Source organism: Labeo rohita, chromosome 18, assembly GCF_022985175.1.
Source record: "Labeo rohita strain BAU-BD-2019 chromosome 18, IGBB_LRoh.1.0, whole genome shotgun sequence".
Taxonomy (NCBI): Eukaryota; Metazoa; Chordata; class Actinopteri; order Cypriniformes; family Cyprinidae; genus Labeo; species Labeo rohita.
In genome coordinates, this window is record NC_066886.1 from 15863621 (window position 1) to 15885135 (window position 21515).

Below are 21515 nucleotides of genomic sequence, written 5' to 3' on the forward strand. Positions count from 1 at the left end.
CAAAAGGCAAAGCAAAGAACAACTAAAAAAAACCACCAAACCAAAGTAAAATAAAACAAAGCACACTTTAAACATGCAAAACAAAACAAAACTGAACAAAAAGCAAAATTAACCAAAATAACAAATCCAACCAAACCAAAGTAAAACAAAATAAACACATAACAAATAAAGCCAATCCACAACAAAATAAAACAAATTACACTTTTTAAACCACACCGCACCAAAACAAAACTAAAAAAAAAAAAAAAAAACAAAAAAAAGTATACTTTTTAAACCAAAACAAAATGAAATAAACAACAAAAAAGCTATACTTTTGTAAGAAAATATTATCTTCTTTATGTTTTTATTGCTAAAACAACTACTAAAATGGCTCAGAATTAGGACAAAATGCATTTGGAAATTTTGTGGATTTCAAACATTTGTAGAACACATTTATAGTCAATGTAATGAACTTCATATATCCACAAAAAAATTAACTTGACACTATTTGGTTAAAAGCTTCAGCAAAACTTCCTTATGCAATGACATTCATACAACTGGTGTGGTTGAAAGTTCCCAAGCAGTTTTCTGGACGACTAGATCATCACATCTCACATCTCCAACAAACCTTTTTTGACAGGGCTACAAGCATTTCAGAGCATGTAAACAGAAAATCACAATTAGGAGCAGCCAGTAGGACGCATAGATCTGGCTTGTGTCTGCATGTAACAAGACTTGACATCATATCCTTTAAAGCTAGTGGAGTTGGATGGAAGCATCAATAAATGGAAATCAAAAAAGATCTTTCCTCATTTGTCATTTCTGGTCTTTTTATAACAATGAGTATTATAATGAAGAGCAAATGAAATGGTTTAAGTAGTTAAAGTAGCACGGCTGAATGGCTGTCTGGGGTTAGCACAGATTGTTTGGAAGGGAAAGTAGCTCTTTTCTATTACCTAGGATTTGTTTAGTCTCATTGGTGAGCAGGATTGACCAGTGACAGGATTAAGTAAAGCGAGTGACGCCAGATGATTCCAATGATGTTACTCAATCTAATTTTAATGCAGTCTTAATCCTAATCTTGAAGTCTGCCTTTGTTCCATTTAAATGAATCACAATTTCATCCAAGTTCAAAGGCAGTGTGCCTTCTATCGGGCTTCGCTAACGTTCTCCTCAACATAATCATCTTAGCACTGCTTTCTGCCCACGTGATTAGTTTCTAAGTAGCATACATCCCTTCTTTACCTGCTAGCCTTCTTCTGCAGAAGTGTCAAAGCCTTCAAACTACCAGATTTTTGAGCCAAGGGAGTTTATAATGCAACTCTCCCACCAAACTCTCCAGCATGTACGTCAAAATTTGCTTCTCCGAAACGTTGTGGTAAATATAATACTTCAATTTAAAAATATTTATATATAAATAATATTAAATGCAAGTGCACAATAACCACAAAAAATATCTGGCCATGTCTTACCTAAGGAAACTCTGGCTTACCTCCAAAAAAAAGAGGTGCATGACATTCCTGACTATGTGCTACTGTTAATTACTCTAAAAAAGTATGCAGCAAAGCACTTGAGACTAACTTAAAGAGAGGCTTGGTTACATTTATCTTGCAAAATAATGCAGGAGTTGACAGGAGACTGAAAAGAATGGGTTTGTCTGGAAGAAAGGACTGCTGGAGTCTGTTCTCTCACCCCCGCAGAGCAAGAGATGACAACGTTCATTGTTCTCAAATTAAACAAACAGGAGTTAGAAAGGCGCGGTCTTGGCACGAAGCTTATCGGCGAGATGGAAAAACCCATTTAGAATCTAATCCTTCAAGATGACATTACATGTGCAGCGCTTCAGTAGCTTATGAGCATGCGTGGCTGATGGCAGGGGGTGAAGTCAAAACATTACAGCAGCCATGCTGATGTGTCTCTTAAAGAGACAGTTCACCCAAAAATAAAAATTCTGTCATTAAATACTCACCCTCATGTCGTTCCAAATCCATAACACCTTCGTTCATCTTCATAACACAAATTAAGATATTTTTGATGAAATTTGAGAGCTTTCTGTCCCTGCTTAGACAGCAAAACACACATTTGATTTAATCAAAAATACAACATGAGGGTGAGAAATTAATGACAGAATTTTTGGATGAACTGTCCCTTTAAGGACGCATTTGTCATCTCTCAGTGGCTTCAGATAAATATAATCACTCAGATAAACAGCAGATATAGCAGAAATAAGTTCAATGTTCAAAAGATTGCATCCGATTGAATTTGCCAGTATTGATAATCATTATCAAGGTATTTCTGATAACTTCACGAAGAAGCATCTGAACTTTTAAAGTAATAAAGTAATAGTAATAATAAAATTTGGTGTCAGTCTTGTACATGATGAACATTCCACTTTTTTTTGAAAATAGGCTCATTTCATAGTCATATCAGCCAAGAAAATCACAACTTTTCATTTCCCGTCAGTCTTAGTACATGATGTAACTCAAGTAAAGTTTTAAATAAAAATATCGAAACTCTTTGGTCATTTTTGAGCGAGATGCTAACAGTCCAATTAGATTCAATGATCTATGCTAAGCTATGCTAAAAGTGCTACCGCCAGACCCGGAGATCAGCTGAATGGATTTAAAATTGGTAAAACTCAACTGTTTAACTCTAGGGGAGTTGGACAATGAGCCTATTTTCCAAAAAAGTGGTGTGTTTCTTTAATTAGAACAGATTTGGAGAAATTGAGCATTTTTTGTCAGTTGTTCACCAACCGATTCTCTGCAGTGAATGGGTGCTGTCAGAATGAGTCTAAACAGCTGATAAAATCTTCTCAAAAAACACCAAGTAATGCACACGACTATGGCAAATTAAGAATTTATATACTTTTTTAACCTCACTTACTTGTCTTGTCTAGCTCTGCGATGTGCATGCACAGTCTGTGTAATCCGGGTCAATACAGTTAGGGTATGTTGAAAAACTCCCATCTCGTTTTCTTCTTCAACGTCAAAATCATCCTACATCGCTGTTTTTTGGTAAACTGTTCTTTTAAATATAAATCACTGTAATAGTAATGATCATGTTTGTCCTCGGGTCTTTAAGGTTAAAAGGTACACTCAGTAATGTTTTGCATTTACAATCAAGCCAAAATGTATTCAGACACCTTCACTATTTCTCACATTATCACAGTTTATTCACTATAGTTAAGAAAATGGTAATAAAATATGACAAGAACTCAAGAGTTAAACTGTGTCAGAACAAATTCATCTTGATAATGTCAGATAACTTTGATAGAAAGATATGAAACAAAACATGGTCAGGTTAAAGTGTCAAATCAAATAATTTTTTCTGGTAGACTACTGTATGAAGAATTTTTGTGTATAATATGTCAGAGTTTACTTTACTTTGCTATCCTCACTAGTAAAAAATATATATTTATATCAAAAATTCTCTACTGGTTTCTAAATAATTTTTGGTTTGACTGTATTTTGGCATTTATCTTGGATTTTCAGAGTAGATCATGCAAAAGAAAAAGTTTTCAATTTCTAATACTGTTGTAAACAAGCCGTGATAACTATATTATTAAATATAAATATTTAATATCTTTTATTTTAAATTCTCAAGGGGTAAATACATAGTTTAAAGAAGAAAAATGACTAAGTGTACCTATACGCAGAAGGATGCATGCATAAATTAGAAATGCCTCAACAAATTGCATTATGCTTATAAATGTTCACATTTTGAATATGATGCCTGTGTTTTATACTTTAAAGACATTTGCCAGTGTCCTGCATCTAAATCTATAGCAGAATAAAGCAGGAACTTGGTCTCCCCTGCCTCCATCAGCCACTTATCTGTCATATCTTCTTTGGCCTGGGTGGTGTGACGAAGCCCAGAGCAGGTCTGGGTTAAGTCTTCCCAGAACCGCCTAACCAGAGACAAAAACAAACAGCCTTCACGTTTGCCACTGTGTTAACTACAGTCTGTATTTCAGTTTTTTATTGTTGATGTTTTACTTTCTGCAAAATGTTTTGTGTTCACACAACATTATAAGGAATTTTTTCCTCAATGTTTTGGTGATACTTATCAACAAATCAGAGTTTTAGAATCCGTAGTTTTTGTAATCTTTGTTGCACATTTGTCTGGAAATTTCTGTGGATGTATTGATTTTTATCAGTGGCTAGAAACCGGATATTCAAACGCAAGCAGGCTAATGTGTTTGAATAAGCCCTGTCTACAGCTGCTGTCCCCTCAACATACAGGAATCATGTTACTGACACTGTAAAAGCTTGTAAAGCATGAAGAGAGCCAGTTCAGTGGGGTTCAAGCGTTCCTGACTATCATGGCAATACCCTGATCCCTGCATGTACATGCTGTGAATTTCTACAGTCAAGCCCCTGTGGGAACACCCAAAATTAGCAATGGACTGCAAAAGGTTACAAGAGCTCTGGGAACAGCGTCCATTTTGAGTCCTGACCCCTGTCTGTGTTTGTTTGCTTTAGTCCAATGCCCAAATGCTGAGGCACTAAAAACAAAATCATCGTACAGAAGCGTTGTCTACCTGCAGTTCTGCTTTAAAAGTGAAGTGTCATACATATCACATCACAACTGCAGGATGTGAAGTCACATTGTAAGATATAGAATCAAATTATCAGATATAAAGTCACAGTTACGAGACATAGAGTTGCAACATAATTCATTTTTGTATGACTTTAAAAGAGAACTATAAAAAATAGTTGTAATGGTGACATAGAAATAAAAATTTCAACTGCAAGATATTAAGTCAGAATGTGAGAAATTAAGTTGCAATACAAAATTGTCACAACTGTTTTAAGCATATTATTATTGTTTTAAGCATATTAAGCATTGTGAAATATAAATTCACAATAAGTAAAGTTGAAGTTACAAGATATAAAGTCACATTTAAGATTAAGGTGCAACTGTGAGATGTACACTACCAGTCATAAGTTTTTTAATCAGTAAGAATGATTTTTTTTTTTTTTAAATAAGTCTCGTCTGCTCACCAAGCCTGTATTTATTTGATCCAAAGTACAGCAAACACAACACAATTTTGAAATATTTTTATTATTTAAATTTTTTTTAAATATATTTTAAAATGTAATTTATTCCTGTGATTTCAGAGCTGAATTTTTAGCATCATTACTCCAGTCACATGATCCTTCAGAAATCATAAAAACAGCTAAAAAAACAGAGTAGATTTTTTTTTCAGATTTCTTTGATTGATCACAGGAATAAATTATATTTTTAAATATATTCAAATAGAAAGCATTTATTATAAATAGTTAAATTATTTAAATATTTAAAAATTTTACTGTTTTTGCTGTACTTTGGATCAAATAAATGGTGAGCAGTGGCTTGGTGAGCAGAAGAGACTTCTTTAAAAATAAAAAAATAAAAAAACATTAAAAATCTTATTGTTCAAAAACATTTGACTGGTAGTGTGTAGTCACTTTTTGTAAAATATTAAATCAGAAGTATAAAAAATAGTTAGTAATGGTGAGAAAGAAAGCCAAAATATCAATAAGTAAAAGTTTCAATATCTTGCAATGTAATTTTACATCTTACAGCTGAAACGTTATTATTTTGTATAGTGACTTTATATCTAAAAAACAAACTTAATATCTCACAATGTGACTACATTTTGCAATTAAGTTCCATTTTTAGATATCACGTCACAATATAAAAAGATATAAAGCCAAACTGTGAGATGCAAATTCACAAGTAAAATAAATAAAGTTTTAGGTTTAACTTCACATTCTGAGACATTAAATGACATTTTGAGATCCGTTGCAATTGCGAGACATCAGCTGCATTTCCAATACCCTTCAAATTGCGCAAACTAAAATTGCAAATTGAAAATGCAACCAACGAAAACACGTCAATTCTGCAAAAATTCCCATATATAATAAAAAAGTTTCTATGCTCACATGAGGTGGTTTTTCAGGCAATTTGAAAAAGGAAATTCTTTCTAACTGTTTCAGAAGCGGCTCTCTGTGCTACTTCGCTAAAGATACACCCCTACGTCAATTAAAATGAATGCCTACAGCGGTGGCTGTGATATATTGTACTTAAACCTACCAACATCTGTCGCCATGACTTATCGTGAGAGGAAAAAAATACGTTTTAGTCATGTAACATCACTTAATGGAAACGCAATACTTTTTAGCGACATTTATAATATATTGTAAAAGTTTTGTGCAAATCTGTAATGGAAACACAGCTTTAGTCACATTGCGAAATCCAAAGTCCTTATTATGAGAAATAAACTTGCAATTGAGAGATATACAGAGCCTGATATCATGACGAAAACGTACCTATGGGAACATTTTACGCGTTTTACATTACATTTTACACGCTAAAAGAGCGTTCGTTTTCCCCCCCAGGAATAGATGAGTGTACACTGCAGTTCTGACATTTGCAAGCATGCCGTTTTAGCTTGTTTTTCGATCTCTCATATTTCAGCTCCTTCGTTCTGCATCCTAAGTCTAATTTCGTGCCGGTTGAGCTACCGAGCAAGCTTGTTATATCTGGAAAGCGAAACATATGGAGCTGTAATCATAACTGTGTATGAAAATGATTACAAGTGCTCTCTGCTTTACAGCCTCTGGAAACTGCAGTGATATGTACTCACTGGTACATACTTCGCGTCTTGCGGAAAGGTTATCCCACAGGTATCTTTTCGTCATGAGAACAAGTTGGATATATAGACATTTTGAGATACTATGAGAAATAATTGTAATTGTGAGATCTAAATTCAAACATGCAAGAAATACAATATATAAAGTAATAGAGGTGCATTTGTGAGGTGTAAAGTCAGGTTGAGCCAGTATTGCAGAAACGGTTTTACTGGTGACCTTTGACCTATTGTTTCTACTAAAGGCAGCTACTAACACACTGCTCCATATACGCCGTCTTCATGTATACTACAGATAAAATTAGAAGCGGGGCTAATAGTGACCTAATAGTTTAAATCTATGCATTTGCTAATGAAAAGCACTTGGCACGCCAGTCAGATTTGTGGGAGGCTTACTGCAAGGAAGCAGGAAAAGCCATGCTCCCCCTGTGGGAGTTGTTTTTCATAGGGCTGTGCGGTATGCATGTGCTGCTGGGCCAGTTCAGACCTACCTCATGGCTGGCTGGTTGGCATTCCAGCCTCATTCTGTAATTACGTCTCCACTCCTACAGAGATCATCCAGAAGCCTGCTCTAAAAGCACTCGCGTCTGTCATATACTTGTCTCATTTGAACAACACACACATGTAAAACACCGTGCTTGTGCATTCCATACTGACTTACACTATTCAGGACTGTTGATTGTAAGGCTGGGTGATGTGGACAAAAACATTACCACAATATATATATATATATATTTGTATATAATGTATATAATGTATTTGGTATTGGCGGAATAGATCTGCTACACTGCTGAATTGTTGCTGCTACTGTTGCAAAGCAAATACAGGAATTTTCTACTGCCAATACATACACCAATACACTGCTGTGAGTATTTAAGACGTACTGCTGCACAAATAGCACATATAAAAACCCGTAGCAAATCTATACAGGTGGAGCTGGGGAGGTGAAGGGTTTCAGAGGAAAAGTGCGCTGCAAACTGCTCTAGTGAATGTTATTATCTATTTAAATGTAAAGCAGCAAGCTCATTGGCTCCGTACACAACATGAACCAATCAGCTTGTGCCATGTAGTTTAACACTGTGAATATCATCAGTTGTCATGTTAATGACCAATCAGCCCGGTGCCATCTAGGGTTTCATGACAGAACTTGACATTTATTACAATATTCATTTACCATTATTGGGGAAGGAAATGCTGTCTACATGTTTCTTAAAAGTTGAGAAAGAATGTAAAAATAACTTACACTACAGGTCAAAAGTTTCTGAACAGTGAGATTTTTTATTGTTATTTAAAGACGTCTCTTCAGCTCACCAAGCCTGCATTTATTTGATCCAAAATACAGCGAAAGTAGATATATTTTTACTATTTAAAATAACTGCTTTCTATGTTAATAAATTTTAAAATGTAATTTATTCCTGTGATCAAAGCTAAATTTATAGCATCATTACTCCAGTCTTCAGTGTCACATGATCTTTCTGAAATCATTCTAATATGCTGATTTGCTGTTCAAGAAACATTATTATTATTATTATTATTATTATTATTGTTATTATTATTATTATCAATATTTAAAACAGTTGAGTAAATTTTTTTTCAGGATTCTTTGATGAATAAAAACATCCAAAGATCAGCATTTGTCTAAAATAAAATGCTTTTGAAACATAATATACCATTTAAAAGCTTGGAGTCAAGATAATTTTTTAAGGGAAATTAATGATTTTATTTAGAAAGGATGCTTTAAATTGATGAAAAGTGATGATAAAAACATTACAATGTTACAAAAGATTTCTAGTTTTTGATAAATGTTGTTTTTCTGAACTTTCTATTCATAAAATAAACCTGAGAAAATTCTACTTGGCTGTTTTCAGCATAATAATAATAATAATAATAATAATAATAATAATAATAATAATAAATGTTTTTGAGCAGCAAATCAGAATATTAGAATGATTTCTGAAGGATCATGTGACTGGAGTAATGATGCTAAAAATTCAGCTTTAAAATCACAGGAATAAATTACATTTTAAAACATACTCAAATAAAAAACAGTTATTTTAAATAGTAAAACTATTTCAGAATTTTACTGCTATTGCTGTACTTTGGATCAAATAAATGCAGGCTTGGTGAGCAGAAGAGACTTCTTTAAAAAACATTAAAAATCTTACTGTTCAAATACTTTTGACTGGCTCTATTTTTTTTTTTTTTTACATTATTGTAACTAATGTTCTATTTATTAAACCAAAGTGTATTTCTGCATAATTTAGTGTTTTTTTTAAAGGAATTTTTATATTTATTCCAAAATAATAACTATAAGAATACAGTAACAAATTTCATACTTAATGTATATGTTTTAATTGTTAACTGATCTATTTAATAAACAACTTATTTTCAAATCATCAGTCAATCACCAAGCTGATTGCTTACTAAAAAACCCTCACAGATCATATTTTCAAGTCATTTTAAAGTTTAATGTGGAGTGATATAAAGCGGTGACATCTAAGTAGGTGAGTTGTGTATTTACACTTTATTAGTTTTTCTATTAATTCCATTATTTATTCATTCAGATTAATTTGCGGATACAGGTTTTATCACATGAACAGTGCAATAGGTCAGTCATAGCACAATGGAGACACTGCTTTCTGTCATGTTACTTAAAAAAAAATTGTCATGTTATTTTCTCATCCAATTTTTAAGGAGGTTCTGTCTCCTTCGCCTCTCTGAAGGAAACACCCCTTATAAAGCCTTTCTTTCATTTACATATACATGTTATGGACACAAATTGCACCAATTCATTATTAGAAAACACCTGAATGCCATGCATGCATCTTGTTGCATTTTCATAATAAGCTGTTTAATCGAAGCAATCTGCATCACCATTTAGTAAGTCAATCGTCTGTTGCTATGGCCAACAGGTGGTAATTGTCTCATCCGACATTAGCATATTCCTCAAACCGCTTTCCTGAGGATAAAAGCTCCATTTAGTGTTCTTTTCAGATTTCATCAGAAAAAAAAGCAGGCCAGCACTTATTTTAACAAAGCACTTGATGGATAATAATAGAGACACTGAAAGCTAAGGTGTGCAACATCTTTCATGAAGATTCGTTTCTCTTTGAGAGCGTCTTGCGTTAAAGCACTGAATCTACTAATGAACGTTTTTTAATAAGATCCCACTCTGTGCTCCACTAATGAAGGCTTTTTACTGTAAGTGCTGAGAGTGCACAAGCGTACAGAAACACATGAGTGCGATGTGACGTTCAAGCCGCAGGAGTGCAGATAAGAATGACAGTGTGGGTTCAGGCTGACCTGGAACCCACATTCAATGATGCTGACAGCCAATAAAAGACACAATGATGCGGTCTGTTCGAGCTCATTAAAGGTAAAGGGTAACAGAGGCTATTAAAATGTCTATATATGGTTTTCTATATAAGGTTTGTCTGTTAGAATGGAGTTTAGAATGTTTAGAATGAAGCTGCATGATAGAGCTCAGAGCTGGGTAGATTGCTTACAAACTGTAGTCCATTACGGATTCTAAATTAGATTACAAAAAATGTAGTTAGTAACGGAACTCAATACATTAGACATTTTAGGTAATATAATCAGACTACTTTTTGATTACTTTTAGATTATTTTTGACCTAACTCATTTATCACATTGATTTAAATAGGATAATTTTGGATATAAAATACAAAGATTAAGAAAACATATTCAATTTATTGTAATTAACAACAAGTTCATTAAACATTATATTACGTCAAGGTTTCCCAAACTGGGCTTCGTAAAGGAACTGCAGGGGGTTCGTGAGTTTCACGTAAAGCTAATATTTAATTAAATTGTAAAAATGTACAATTAAAATATGTAATTTTAAAATAAGACGAATTAAAATAAAACACTTAAACTCTTACTTAAATATTAGATGAAATAGGTTCAGATGACAAAAACATTTGGGAATGGGAATTTAGGCATTTTAATATGTTTTAAGGACAAAAGGCTATTTTAGAAAAAAACATTTTAAAGATGAAAAAGAAGAATTAGGGAGAACCAATAAATTATGAACAATTTATTGCTATTGTCTAAATAATATGTAATTATGTAATCAATAAAAAAGTAAAGTTTTTGGAATCTGATTACATAATTTAAATTACATTTAATCAGTTAATAAAAAAATATTCTCACCTTTTACTAAAACAATGAATAAAAATTGTATATATATATATATATATATATGTATGTATGTATATGTCTATATTGTTTAAATCTAATTGACTTTATAAATAATAACTATATATATATATATATATACATAATGTATTAATGTATACTATTCTAATCAGTAGTATATATAAAGTACCATTCATGTTTTTGTTTTTTTTAGGAAAATTATAGTTTTTTTTTCAGCAATGATGCATTAAATTGATCAAAAGTGACAGTAAAGACATTTACAATGCTAGTAAATTTCTAACAATTCCACAAAAATGCAAGCACAAACTTTCAACATTGATTTTAATAAAAAAGCCCCAAAAACAATAAGTACTAAATCAGCATATTAGAATGATTTTAGAAAGATTACATGACAATTCTGCTAGAAATTCTGCTTTTGCAATCACAGAAATAAACTGTTTTAAAAATATATTAAAATATATAAGAATTATTTAAATTTGTAATAATATTTCACTGTTTTAACTGTATTTTTGATCAAACAAATGCAGCTTTGGTAAGCATAATAGACAAAAACTATTTTTATACATTATAGATTTTAGACTATACATATTTATAAACCTGATACTATTTTTATTACCACTTTTATTACTATTTTTATTAGTTTATCAAAGATGTTATTAAAACATCTTCTTAACACTCTCATGCTAATTCATGAGACCAGGAAACTAGTTTATTAATTCATCTAAATTTGGAAACATAACCACCCTGTTGAAAAAACAGCATATGCTAGTTAGGTGTGTTTTAAAGCATGGTAACTGGTTTGAGCTGGTTTAAGCTGGTCCTGATAAAAAAAAAACATAACAAAAAAAAACAAAAACAATTTGAGTCAACTTAAAATAATTTAAGTTCAGTCAAATCAAATAAATTTAGTCAATTTGAAATGTTAAGTTGTACTAAGTGACAACTTAGATATTTTCGTTGACTACTACAAAAATTTGGTTTGTTATACTTATAAGCTGGGTTTGTTACCGGCTGACTTAAAATTTTAAGTTGAACTCAAATATCTAAGTTGTCACATAGTACAACTTAACATTTCAAGTTGACTAAACTTTTTTTAATTGACTGAACTTAAAATTTTAAGGCAGCCGGGTAACAAATTATTTTAAGTTGAGTCAACAAATAGTTTTTTTACAGTGTAGCTCCTGCTCAAAACCAGCTTAGGACCAGCTTAAACCATCTCATGACCAACTAAGGACCAGTTCAAACCAGCTACCATGCTTCAAAACACACCATATGTTGTTAATTATTAAAATCACTGCAGTATTTATTGACAACATTGTCTAGTTTTATATATCTCCACCAAATCAGTGTAAATATACAGTAAATATTCAATAAATCATACAGCTTTAGTCCAGAGCTTTCCCAACACTGAGTGAAGGCTGACACAAGTACTCTGAAAATATCTTCCCCAAATAGTATGAGCCATGGCTGTAGACCACAATACATGTGGCATAAACCACAAAGCATCGATATGATTTTAGATGGTTTGATGATGATATGATGGTTTTAGTTTATTTTAAAGACATGTGATGTTTGACTCATTTGAGGCCAACATCTAGCCTATGTGCATTGCAAATTACACTCAACAGTTTCTGCAAGAGGAAAAACAATTACACAAGCTATGTTGTTGTGTTGCAGATTGAGAATATATTAGCAGAACGTTAAAAAAAAAGAAATCTTGGTGATGTCTGAACAATCTGGCCCATTCACGCAGCACATGCCATGCCTGCAGCACGGGGATTTAGATGATCAGCTGAGTGCAGCTTCCACTACAATACAACATTGTTCCCAAACGAAACGCTGCTTGTTTGCCTTCAAACTCTGTCGTGCGGCTTATCGGAAAAACACAGCTCCAAATCTCCCTCTGAGCTCGCAAACTGAAATCAGTGTGTGTCCATTTCCTACTGCTCACTGTCAAACAAGCACTGTGCTTGCCCAAAAGCCTTCTGAAATGCTGGTTTGTTGCTGATGCATGTGTAAAAGAACTTTGAACAAGAGCTGAGGTAAGAAACAGAGCTGGACAGGAAATCCTGTAAGATCTTACACAACTTGAGAATAAACCTGACAGATGATATAATCAATACTTTATACACTTGCAAAAGACAAAATAAAATAAAATAAAATAAAATAAAACCCCTCTGACCTTATTTCAAACTTATATTGTAAGCAATTACATATATGTGACCCTGGACCACAAAACCAGTCTTAAGTCGCTGGGGTTTATTTGTAGCAATAGCCAAAAATACACTGTGTGGATCAAAATTGTAGATTTTTCTTTTATGCCAAAAATCATTAGGAAATTAAGTAAAGATTGTTCCATGAAGATATTTTGTAAAACTGTAAATATATCAAAACTTAATATTTGATTAGTAATATGCAATGCAAAGAACTTAAACAACTTTAAAGGCGATTTTCTCAATATTTTGATTTTTTTTTTGCACCCTCAGATTCCACATACTGAAATAGTTGTATCTCGGCTAAATATTGTTCTATCCTAACAAACTTTCGATGGAAACTTATTTATTCAGCTTTCAGTAAAGCGAAAAATTGACACTTATGACACGTTTTGTGGTCCAGGGTCACATATTGTTAAAATGCGTGATTTTAAACTCCACATCACTTTCGCGGCTGTTTGATGAGGAACCTGTAAAGCATCACAGCATCAAACAGTGACTGAAGGCACTTCCTTTTCAACATTATCTTCTCTTCTTCATCACTGAGATGCATGCATGGGAAACAAACCATGGCCCACTTCCTTTCAGACATAGAATCTCTGTGCTTTGATAAGACTGGCTGCATGTACCTGTATGAATTATGTTTCTTCTTATCTGTGAACATGAAATTTGCCTTGTTCTTGTTACCCTGACAACTGCAAAATCAACCAAGTAAGCTATATCTTCATATCTAAGACTGTCTTTCAGAATAGTTCGGTGGAAATACAAGTCCTGACCTGGAATGAGTGTAAATATGATGTATTTATACTTTCATTTGAAGTTTTTTTTTTTTTTTTTTTTTTGGTTGGTAAACTGTTTACATGTTTTTATGCCCACCAATGCCGCATTTATTTAATAAAAAATACAATAAAACATTAATATAGTTAATTATATGTTTTTTTTTAATACAAAATAACTTTTTCAATTTTAACATATTTAAAAATGTAATATATTCCTTTGATGGCAAAGCTACATTTTCAGCAGCCAGTAATCCATCCAATTTCCAGTTTTTTTTTAAGATTTCTCTCCATATAATGGACTTTTATAGTGCCCGAACGTCCAAAATACAGTTTAAATGCCGCTTCAAAGGGCTCTACCCGATCCCAGCCGAGGAAGAAGAGTCTAATTAGCGAAACGACTGGTTATGTTCTAAAAAAATTTAAATGTATATATTTTTTAACCTCAAATGCTCATCTTGTCTAGCTCTGTGATGCACATACGTTCTCTGTGTAATCCGGGTCAATACAGTTAGGGTAGGACGTAAAACTCCCATCTCATTTTCTCCTCCAAATTTAAAATCATCCTACATCACCATTTTACCTTTTTTGTGAAGGCGTAAGACCTTGTTTGCATTTTCACATTGTAAACACTGGGTCAGTACTTATGCAGCGAAGTAGGACAATTTTAAAGTTGAAGGCAAATATAAGACTGAGTTGAGAGCATTTGAGGTTAAAAAGTATATAATTTTTTATTTTTTTGGAAAATGGCAGATCGTTTCGCTAAATAAGACCATTATTCATCGGCTGGGATTGTTTAGTGCCCTTTGAAGCTGCATTTAAACTGCATTTTGGACCTTTCAACTCGTGGGCACCATTGCAGTCCACTATATGGAGATAATTCCTGAAATGTTTTCAAATCAAAAAACATAATTTCCTTACGACTGAGGGCATGAATATTTTGGGGTGAGTACATTATCTGTAAATTTTTGTTCTGGAACTAAACCTTTAATGTTGTTTTTAAGGGATTATTTAAAATCATATTTGTACTCTCTGGATTTTTAGTACATTGGTATATTGATGTTTTATGTTTTGTTTAGTTGTTCTTCTGCTTTCCACTGTATTGTACAGCACTTTGGAGCTACTGTATAGCGTGTAAGGTGCTATATAAATGAATAAATTAAAACAAAACTAATTCAAGTCCCCCAAAAAGGCTCGTAGTCCATGTAGAAGACAGCACACTAAGACAGGATAGTGCAGAGACTCTCAATGGCCAATCGGTTCAACACTGCAGCTGGAACTGCTTGCCAGTTCAGTGTTGAACTAGTAAGGATCTGTCTCGGCAAGTTTAAGGCAAGTCAGACTGAAAGTGCATTCTAAAGTGACCAAACCTCTCATCAGCAGAAAGAATCAAAAGGCTAATCTCACCTTTACTGAGGAGCATGTTGTGTGGAGAGAAGAAAATTGCTCCAAAGTTTACTAAGGTGATGAGAGAAGGTTTAATTTATTTGGGTCTGATGGGAACATTTTGTTCGGTGACAAACTGGGGTAAGACTAAAGCCAAAGTACATAAAGAAGTCTGTGAAAGGTGAAGGAGGAGGTGTTTTGGTTTGTGGTTTGTTTTCTGCAGCAGGAGTTGGGCCTCTTCAACAGATACATGGCAGGGTGAACGCAAATGTGTATCAGAACCTCCTTCAGCAACAGAGTACCTTCCCTGCAAACATCTTCCAATTAGCCTACAACTTTCATGCAAGACAATGCCCCCGTCACAAATGCAAAACAGCTAAAGAAGTTCCTTAAGCTAAGAACATTGAAATAATGAAACCCAAACTCAAATGAAAATCTCTGGAAAATCCTTGGTGACAAAGTTAAGGCTAAAAAACCCACTAGTTACCAAACTATGGAAGAAAGTGGAAGAATTCCACTTGACTCTATGTTTATTTGTGTGCATTCAGAGTAACAACGAAACTTTGTGCTTTTGTAAAATAATGAAAGCAAACAGGATGTGCTTTCTGCCGTCTCGGTCTCTGAACTTGAGTGCGAAACCTCGAAACTGTATATATTTGCCTTATAGAGAGAGAGAGTGAAATGTCTACTTTTACATGAACCAACTCAAATAGAAAACAAATATTCTCCGATTATGTAATCATATGAAACATGCATACAGGCGCATCACTATTGTGGGATGACGAGCCAGTGTCGCCAACTACATCTCTTAAGCCGAAAACAAAAAAAAGAACTAGTTTATCCAGAAATTATTCAAACGTTAATGCGGTCTCCTTGCTGTTTTTCCCTGACACATTCATAATTATAATATCTGCCGATGCACTGTGTCAACTCTTTTTGCGTTCGCTTGAGTGCTTCTTAGGTTATGTGGGCAATTAAAGGCTCATTACTAAGATTTATGTGGTTTATTAATAAACGTGCAAATAATGAATGACTAAGTCGACCAGAAAAATCTTTAGTCGAGGGCAGCCCTAACTGTATATATGCTGGAAACCGCCACATCTTGCTATCTACTGTTCCCACAGAAGCGTTATTGTGTTTTAAGCTCTTTTTCCATGACCTTCTTCCCAACACAAACAAAATAAAAGTAATTATGTTTAAAACCCTCCTAGCAATGCTCACCTGCTGATTATATTGTGAAAGCTGTGGTCACAAACAATTTAAAAAACAACACGTTTGCACACACGCATATGCTTTTTTCTTATTGACCCAGTGGTTTTGTGCACACACTGATTTCTCGCATATAACAGCTGAATGGTTTATTTGCTGTTCCACTTTAATAGATCAGTGGTTTTTCGGCTTGCCATTAGAAGGCCTGAAACCACAATAAATCATCCTGATAATCATCTGCGTTTTACCTACTAAGCCGTAGGGGAGATACATGCTTTTCCTTAAATAACTGCGGTGCAGTTATGCGAAACAATTAATGCCTGTGGCTATGTAAACCAAACGCATGTAGAAAACATAAATTACACTTACGTACCTATATAGAGAGAGGAGTCTTTCTTCCTCACATGATCGTCTATGTAGGACACACCCAGGGGCTGAACAGGCGTGGCACCGATACCCAGAAGCACCTGGGCTCCAATCAGAAGCAGGTACATCATGTTGGTGTTGGCTCTATTCCCACACGTTTCACCAGCTTTAGAGGTGTTGGAGCATACGTCTCGCCCCAGATCCTTGTTCCACGAGTCTGTGATCTTGTATTGACTGGCGAGGAATTCTGGTAATGCAGAGAGCAGCGCTCCTAAAGCCATGACAATGCCTCCACAGCCAATTAACCGAGGGCGGTGGGCTTTAGCACCAAAATAACTAACGAAGAGAATGAGGGCCAGGTTGCCAATCTCAAAGCTGCTGGCGATGACGCCCACATCGGCGCTTTGAAGATTGAAGCGCCGCTCCAGTGTGGTCAGCACGCTCACCTAAGAGATAAACAAAGCAGAAGAATTACTGTAATGTTCATTTAAAATAATTGTAGGTACAATATTACCATTTCACATATTCCAGAATCTCAACCGGATGACAAATTTTATTTAGCACAGGCTGGGGTTAAAATGTGGCATTATAAATGTTTATTCTGTAATTTTGTTTAACAGCATGTTTGACAAAAGCAAAGTTTTTTCACTTCCATGCATGGAAACATAATTGTCATCAAAGCTTGAATGAAATGGTATGGATGTTTGCATTTTTCAACAATACAGGAGAAAAAAATAGGAAAAAAACAACAACAGAAAAAATATATTGTTTTTTTATTTTTTCCCTCTTTTTTTTTTTTTTTTTTAAGCTTTACAACTGCTTAATTCTGTAATTTGCTTTAACAGGATGTCTAACAAAAGCATTTTTTTTTACTTCTTTGCATGGGATAATTTAATAATCAAAGCTTGTATTAAATTCTATGAATGCTTGCATTTTTCTACCATACAGAAAAAAAACAACTCTCAGAAAAAATCTATTGTTCATTGTATTGTATATACATTTTTTTTTACAATAAAAAATTGGAAAAAGGCTGAAAATGTTTTTTAAAATATTTCCAGTCCATTTTGTTTCTAATTTCTTTACAATAAAAAAAGACTGAAAACATTATGTATATATATATATCAGTTTTAGGCTGCATTTATTTGATCAAAAATTCTGTAAAACAGTAATTTTGTGAAATATTATTACAGTTTTCTATTTTTAGATGTTTTTAAAAGTAATTTATTCCTGTGGTGGCAAAGCTTTGTTAAAAAGTGTTAAAATATGGCGCATTATAACTTTTTTTTTAAGCTTAAAAATATACAACGGTAGGCTGCATTAATTTGATAATAAAATTTAAAAAATTATCATTGCTACAATGTCACATTATCTTTCAGAAATCATTCTAATATGCTGATTTGGAGCTCAGAAAAGATTTATTATTATTATCAATGTTCAGAGTTGCCAGGTCTCCAAAGCAAAACCAGCTCAACCATGTTTTTTCCACGGTTTTCCTCTCAACTGGGGGTTCGGTTTAACCCACGGACGTCAAAAAAAACCCCGTGGTAACAGTGTAAAAGTAGGCCAATACTGCGGTAAAACCACTGACCTGGCAACCCTTCCAACCCTTGATATTTCTGTGTGACACTAGTTGGGTTTCAATCCAAAATTGTGAATTTAACATTTTGAGTCAAAAACAACAAAATCACATTGAGGAATTTATTCAGCAAATGTGCTTCCACTTTTATTTCGCACAAGTTAAAAACCACCTCAAGCTAGTGTAAGAACTTTTTTGTGAATTAAGGGATTTTCTTTTGAAGTTTGCCATTTCCATCACTGGTTTCTTACGTGATACTTCGAAATGCCATAAAAACAGGGTGATGGAAACAGCTATTGTAGACATTTACTTTCACTTTTGATCAGCTTAATATATCCTTGCTGAATAAAAGTATAAATTTCTTCATACAGAGGTCAAATTCAACTCTAAACAATGAAATACCAAATTGAATCTAACCATTGAGTTATCTTGGAGAGGTAACAGGAAATTTCAAAGAAAGGAAACGTTTTTTCACTGCCATTTACCCAAGATGAGAAAATGACATGAAAACAAGCATGTCAGATTAAAGTAATCAAATCCCCAATCAAAGCAAACACATCTGTTCTAACAAGGGTGAAATAAAAGGACAATAAACCCATGTCAAAGCAGAAAACTAATGACCCAGTAAAATAATTGTTTTGACAAATCCTTTCAATCTGTGAAAACATCAACATGCAACTCGTCACACATTCATTATCAAGGCTTATGACAAAAATAGCTGGTGAAAGTGAATAAAATGCCACCAGGCAGCCTTGATGAGGAATCACGAGGCTTTAATGAAGCTGGAGCAACACAAATATGGCATGGCTGCAAAAAGAGCATGTTATTGAGGCCATGCTCTTTGCTATAATCCTATTTCTCTAGAGCAGGCCTCTCTCAGATGCTGCATGGTGGTCTTTGCTCCAATACAGATTCCTACAGGCTGGATCGTTTTGATTTGATTAAAAAGATAATATGCATGAATTCTCTTGATTAGCTACATACAGTTCTCTGGAATACTTGGTTCTGATTGGTCAATTGTGGCATCAAGCGACAATATGATTACATGGACAAATATTTTGTATAATGGCCATTAAATTATATTTTACTGCTGTCCATGGAAACAAACTCCTTAAATCTTTGCCTTTCTCAGTCAATTATATGTGTACAAAAAGGATAGCATCAACTCTACATGCACTTGGTCTTTATACCCTCCATCCTGTATATTCTGTCCTGGGAAGATCTTCCTAAACAGTTATAATGAGTTTATTGTGAGCTTTAAACAGAGCAATGATGTTGTTGTCATAACTGCCTGATAACTCAGTTTGCTTTAACTCAATTTCCTGTATTTAGCCTGGTGCAATTTAATTGGAAAGTACCTTGGACAGTCTGGGAAACTGCTCTATTATGTGCAGGACTGTTGTCTGTGACACATTTGTAGTATGTTAGAAGCCTGACTTAAAGGTGTCTTGTGTTTCAGTTTGTAATATGAAACATGCAAAACACCTCTCACTCTCTTACAGTTAAACGGTTGGTATATGACTTAGATAAACTGCAGGGAACATAGTACTGTTAATGCATTTACTGGCAACACAATTTGAATATCAAAGCTTAGTTATTCAAGCTTCACATTTTGAATAACTAACTGTATAAAAGGTTAGAGAAGACTTTGTTCTACAAGGTTTGTGTGTCTAAATTCATTATTTCCTCTAAATTTATGAAATGTAAAAAGACTGTATCTTATACACTGTGCCAGCAGAGAACTATTAAAGAAGTCCACTTCCAAAACAAAGATTCACATATAATGTACTCATCCCCTTGTCATCCAAGATGTTCATGTCTTTCTTTCTTCAGTCGTAAAGAAATTAGTTTTTTGAAAAAAACATTTCTGCATTTTTCTCCATATAATGGACTGATATGGTGCCCTGATATTGAACTTCCAAAATGCAGTTTAAATGCGCCTTCAAACGATCCCAAATGCGCTTGTAAACAATCCCAGCCGAGGAAGAAGGGTCTTATCTAGTGAAATGATCAGTTATTTTCATTAAAAAATACAATTAAATACTTTTCAATCTCAATTGGAGTTCTCCTTTAAGATGTGGCCTAAAATGTCCTATAAAAAGCATATGCGTTTCAATCTCAGAGTCATCTCAACATTAACGACATTACTTTAAGAGCTCATAATGCCAAGTGACAATCATGCAAACAGGATTTAAGCTTTAACACTGATAAATAACTAAACAGTTAAGCTTTAGAGCATTCAAAAATAGGAATTAAAGTTGTTGTTTTTTTTGTGTTTTGCTGCTTAATATTTAGTGGATTTTTTTTTCAGAATTGTCTTGTTTTATTTTTTATTTTATTTTATTTTATTTAGTTTTTATTTTATGTTTTTTTTTTTTTTTGAGGAATAAAAAGTTCAAAAGAACAGCTTTTATTTACATTTCAACACGTATTTTATTTCTGTGATGAAAAACTGAATTTTTGGCATCATAATACCATTTTTTTGTGCCACAAGATAATTCAGTTCAAATTATATTTACATGCTGATAAAAGGCTCAGTCAATATTGGTGCTCAGTTATTAATAATGGTTCTTATTGTTATCAGTGTTTAAAAATGTCTTAATATTTTGTGAAACAGTTTTTTCAGGAGTTTTTTGTTGTTTGTATTTATTTTATTTTATTTTATTTTTTTTTAAGGAATAAAAAGTTTAAAAGAACAGTATTTATTTATATTTTATTTTGATGAAAAGCTGAATTTTTAGCATAATTATTCCAGTTTTCAGTACCACAAGATCCTTCAGAAATTATTCTTACATGCTGGTTTGCTGCTTAGTTATTATTGGTGCTCAGTTATTAATATTTTTTTCTTATCATTATTTATGTTAAAAAAACAAACACAAACAAACAAAAAAACTTGCTGCTTGCTACAGTTTTTAGGATTTTTTTTTGTTTTGTTTTGTTTTTATTTTCAATTTTATTTGGTTTGTATTTTATTTATTTATTTTTGAGGAATAAAAAGTTCAAAATAACAACATTTGTTTAAAACAGAATCTTTTGTAACATTCTAAATGTTTTGCTGTTTCTTTTGATCAATTTAACACATATTTGCTGAATAAAAGCACATTTTACATTTCTATGAAAACACACAAACACGCCCCAAATATTTGAAGCGGAAGTGCATCACGGTTAATATTAATAGCACAACTGTTTTAAAA

General features: G+C 33.2%; 1 protein-coding gene across 1 annotated transcript in view; it reads right to left on the minus strand.

Moving 5' to 3' along the window:
* slco3a1a (solute carrier organic anion transporter family member 3A1a) overlaps nt 1-21515 on the minus strand; it is a 73649-nt gene that overhangs the window by 41868 nt on the left and 10266 nt on the right. The window contains exon 2 of the mRNA XM_051134342.1: nt 16753-17191. Within this exon, the coding sequence (XP_050990299.1) occupies nt 16753-17191 (439 nt within the window). The remainder of the gene's footprint in view (nt 1-16752; nt 17192-21515) is intronic.